This window comes from Propithecus coquereli, unplaced genomic scaffold (genome assembly GCF_000956105.1).
Source record: "Propithecus coquereli isolate 6110/MARCELLA unplaced genomic scaffold, Pcoq_1.0 Scaffold9, whole genome shotgun sequence".
NCBI lineage: Eukaryota > Metazoa > Chordata > Mammalia > Primates > Indriidae > Propithecus > Propithecus coquereli.
This window is the reverse complement of record NW_012155284.1, coordinates 15,230,524-15,235,439: the sequence shown is the minus strand read 5'-3', so window position 1 is coordinate 15,235,439 and position 4,916 is coordinate 15,230,524. Positions and strand designations below refer to the sequence as shown.

The window sequence follows — 4,916 nt, the reverse complement described above, 5'->3', positions numbered from 1 at the left end:
AAATATAAAAGACAAAATGTATTAATAAAAATAAAAGAATTTGTTCTGTAAAATTTGGATTCAGTCAAAAGGCCACACTTAAGGACCTAGAAGGACCTCACAGCCACAGGTTCCCCACCCTTATGATAGCCAATCCCCTGATCAAAGGAATGATATAAAAGAAATGTGTAAGAAAGGTTATTTTTAAACTTTTGGAAGAATTCAAGAGGAGAGAAATAGTACAGATGTCTATTAGGACTAATAGGATACCTGCAACAATCTAAGGTTTGGGTAATAAGTTCCTAAATTAGGGTGACTTGGATATGGGAAGGAATGGTTTATAGAATTCCCAGTGAAAAAAATAGCTATTTATATAAGCGTAAATACTTTAAATGCATTGAAATAAGAAATAAATTGCTATTATTAGAATTCCGTATTGCATGACTTACTATATGTCTGAGAATCAATTCCTCTCTTGCTATTTTCCATTAATACAAATTGCTATTGTATCTTAATCTATTTCACAATTGTGTGAGAACTTTAAAAACTGGATGTCAAGTTAGTGAGGTTAAGGTCCAGGTCCTTTTTGAAGAATCAGTTGTTTGTTTATAATTTTATACAGTCCCATACCCCAAAAAAAACCCTTTCCTGTCAAACACAAATTCTATGAAAATAGTAAACCTCCATATTTCTCTAACACACTTAAGTCAATGTTCTTATTTGAGAATCTGAGCCTATGTGAAATTTTTTAAAATCAGAACTAAATGTTTTTCTTTGCCTTCAAATGAGCACACTCTAAATTTTTCATATGTAAATGATCAGTGTGTAATTAATTGCAAAATAATTCACTGCTCTTGTTGGGCCAATTCTATGACCAGCCACAGAGTGGATAGTATTGAGTTGTTGGGACGTATAAGATTGTAAACTAGTAGACCCTCAGTACTGGAATTAAGTCTATGTTCTAAGCCTGCATGTGTATCCTCACAGAAGACTGTAAAATGCAGGCTTACTTTCAATCCATTCAGTCCGTGATTTATGGAGGCATGTAGGTCAGGAGTTTATTATGCTGAAAATCATAATAACCGTTTGTTTTGCTTTTCAAAATGAAGTGGCCAAAGCATGTTGAAAGATAAATGGGTGAAGCATTTTGATTATGCTTTTATTTCTATTAAAGATTAAATATTATTGCCAAGTAACCAGCCATGCTAAGTATTATGATATTAAAGCTGAAGTAGTTTGTAAGCTGATAGCCCCTTCTTTCCTCTGGATTTAGGTTTGTTATTAATCAAAATGTTGGACTTGTTTAATGCAGTGGTGTATGAAACAGTTGAAAAAGACAGCTCCTTTAATTTACGGCTTTCTGTTTTTTTCAAATTTGTAAGAAAATCTGTTTCTTCTTGTGGACTTTGTGCTGTTGTTCATGTGTCTAGATTTCGTTTCTTATACCAGAGCCAACTAAATCCCATAGTTGCAAGATTCTCTCATGGCATAGAAAGAAAAAACGTGCCTTTTTATGTTTTTAATTGACAAATTCTGATAAAGGCATTTTTGAAACATGGACAATCCCTACTAAACATGGATAGTACAAAAACCTGTCTGTATTTTTGGACAAAAAATGGGATAATTTTTAAATAGAAGAATGTGTATACAGAAAGTTATTAATAAGTAACTAAGATAGTGAGGTCTTTTAGTGTCCATCTAGAGTATTGAATAAAATTATTTTAAAGGGTATATGATTCCAATTTCTTCCTGGTGTTGGCTTAGGCATCAACACTTGGAAAATTGCTAAGCACTTACTGTAATGCAATATAGGGGTCTGGGCTCCCCCAATGTGTGATAAAACAGCGGTCCCCAACTTTTTTAGCACCAGGGACCAGTTTCGTGGAAGACAATTTTTCCACAGGGGTACGGGGGGCGGGGAGGAGGGTAGGGCAGGGGGCAGGTGGAGCTCAGGCGGTGACCCAAGCCATGGGATCAGCCGTAAATACAGATGAAGCTTGGCTAAGCTCGCCCACCGCTCACCTCCTGTTCTGCAGCCTGGTTCCTAAGTTTCATGAAAGATAATTTTTCCACGGACGAGGTGGTGGGGAGAGGGTGGGAGGGGGTGGGGGTAGGCGGAGTTCAGGTGGTCACTGCGCCTGCGGACCGCTACCGGGGGTTGGCCACAGCAGTGATAAAGGACCTTTAACAGAACAGTCTTGCTGCTCTTCTAAACTTGTTTCTAATCAGTGGCAATACATTTGAAATTTCTAAGGACTACACTTCGTGTACTGTGTTTCAGCATAGATTGTAAGAAGTTTTGAAGAAAAAGAACACCTCTCGGTATCTGAAACAAAGGCTTAATTTATTACTCACTTAAGTAAAAAGGAGCTGAGCTTTTAGGCACAGTGTCTCCAAGCAAAGCTGGTTGCAAATCTTTACACAGAGCTTTGGGGTCAGGAATGTTTAGGAGTTGACATCAGCTCAGAAGCGCCATTATTCCAAATAGGCTGTTGCTGATTGGCCGGCTTTCAGAAGCGGGTCAGTCTGCTGCTGATTGGCCAACTTTCAAAAGCATGAGGCTGTCACTGGTTAGTTGGCTGTCAGAGGTATATTTACTGAAGTGACTCGGCACTGATCATTTAGACCTAGGCAAGTCATCATTAATTGACTAAATCCAGTTTAATTGTTTTTCCAACTGGTTCTAGTGGTTTACTTATTACCATGTACTACCATGGCTGTAGAACAATCAGCCTTTTTCTGAGAGTGAGAGATTATCTCACTCTCAGAGGCTAATACTTAAATACTGTAGGAAATTGAAAGCACAAGAAAATCAGACTTTGCAATGATTGTATCATGCATTTTCTAAGTAAGAGCGTTTACTAAAGCAATAAAAGTATAAAAAGTCAGCAGCTCTCATGTGTGATGTGGCATATTCATGTGTTGAGATAGTTATGAAATTTGATACAAATAATATATTATTAATAAGGTATAGAAATGTGAATGTGATTTACCTCATTTGGTAAATTAAAGTGGATTCTAGGTCATCCATATGATAATATCACTCATACACACTGCATTCCAGTAAGCTTTCTCAAGTGGATGGAAGGAGGTGGGAATGGTACGTAAGCTTCAACCTGTCAGCCCTGGTGAGCAGCAGCTACTGAACCCTTAGCACTAATGGTGTCACTACTATTGTAACATTTAATTTCCCTCCCAACATAATAGTTTTGTTTTCTTTGTATAAAAACTGAACTTTTCTCTTTCCAAATTCATCAACTGCCCTGCAGTCCTGTCTTTTGACTTCCATGTTTATTCCTGACACTGTGTAATGAGGGCAGAGCTAATTACTTTACGTATTTCCCTGCTGCTAAGGATAGCCAGCTTATGATCACTTGAGATTCAAGCACATGTTGATATCTTAAGACCAGTAAGCTTTTGATAAAGTAGGAGAGCAGGATGGTTAGATTTGTTGCAGTTGACTGTAAGAAGAGGACATTAGTCCATAGAGTTATGCCGAAAGTCTAGTTTCCTTTTGTATGAAAAAGAATATTTTTTTAACCCAGCAACTCCCCAGAAAAGGGAATCATAACACCACTTGAACATCACTTTTAAATTTTCTTAATATATGTCCTATTCTTGACCCATTTAACTACTGAAAACAAAAAAATCAGATAGGACTGGTTTATTGTATGGAGTTTTGCTCTGTAACCTGGCTCACTCTGGCTAAATGAATGTGCTGTTTAAAGAAAGCAGACAGAGTGTTCTCTGAGTTTAGTTTGAGGAATACTTCCAGGTAGAACTCTTTCAACCTCTCATCAGGGGAGGAACCTCAAATGAAGACTGAAGCAAACAGACGCCCTACTAGAAATACAAACCAGCAGAACAAACTCCAGACATGTTTTTCAAATTTAAGAGTTTTCTGAGCAGTTGGTTTCCATGTGGTATAAGCACCAGTAAACAACAAACCCATCTTGGTGTTCTGTACCCTTATGGTTTATTATGCCAGTGATAGTGGAGTATAGAATTTCTACTTTCAGGTCCCATGCCAGAATCACTGAACCTCTCTCCTTCTTTAGGATGTCACATGTACTTCAATTTGAGGATAAAAGTAGAAAAGTGAAAGACGCAAGCATGCAAGACTCAGACACATTTGAAATCTATGATCCTCGGAATCCAGTGAATAAAAGAAGAAGGGAAGAAAGCAAAAAGCTGATGAGAGAGAAAAAAGAAAGAAGATAAAAATCAGAGTAATGATAACTAGAACTTCCTGGAAATGTGCCTGCAATATATGGCCTTGTAACAGCCATTGTTCCCACAGACAGCAATCACTTAGGGGTGTGAAAAGAAATATTTTTGAACCTGTTGTCTGGTTTGAAAAAGAATTATCTTGTTTTGCAAATTGTAGAATGTTGTAAGCAAATGCTTTGGGTTACTGGTACATGCTTTTTTCCTAATTGACTTTTTATATTGCTAAATCTGAAATAAAATCACTTTCCTTCCAGTTTACTACGTGTTAACCATTTGCAGACTGTGTAAGCCTATTTGTGTCTGTGTACCCTAAATACGCATATGCTTCCTTTTCAAGATTTTTTTTTATAAGAAGTTCTTGCAGAAAGAATATTTGAGGGTGTAATCCTAGCACTATGGAAGGCTGAGGCGGGAGGATTGCTTGAGCTCAGGAGTTCAAGACCAGCCTGAGCAAGAGCAAGACCCTGTCTCTAAAATTTAAAAAAAAAAAAAAAAAGAATATTTGAGGGAAACCTTCCAGGCACTAACTTTGGAATATAATTAAAAAGTATAAAATGTCAATAAAAAATAAAAGTATGTAAATATTGATGGTTTTACTTTGCATGTAAATATCTAAAAATAGCCAAGCTAGTATGACTTAATAGCCTCATGCCTTAAATCTTGAGGAACCCCCAAGTGAATGTTCATGCCACCATGTAGGCCAGCAC

At 37.1% G+C, this 4,916-nt stretch overlaps 1 protein-coding gene across 1 annotated transcript in view; it reads left to right on the top strand.

The window, feature by feature from the left end:
• The window catches only part of CWC27 (CWC27 spliceosome-associated protein homolog (S. cerevisiae)), a 225,672-nt gene extending 221,288 nt beyond the window's left edge, over positions 1–4,384 (top strand). The window contains exon 14 of the mRNA XM_012664624.1: positions 4,038–4,384. Coding sequence (XP_012520078.1) covers positions 4,038–4,200 — 163 coding nt within the window. The 3' untranslated portion in view covers positions 4,201–4,384. The remainder of the gene's footprint in view (positions 1–4,037) is intronic.
• Positions 4,385–4,916: the final 532 nt, after the last annotated feature.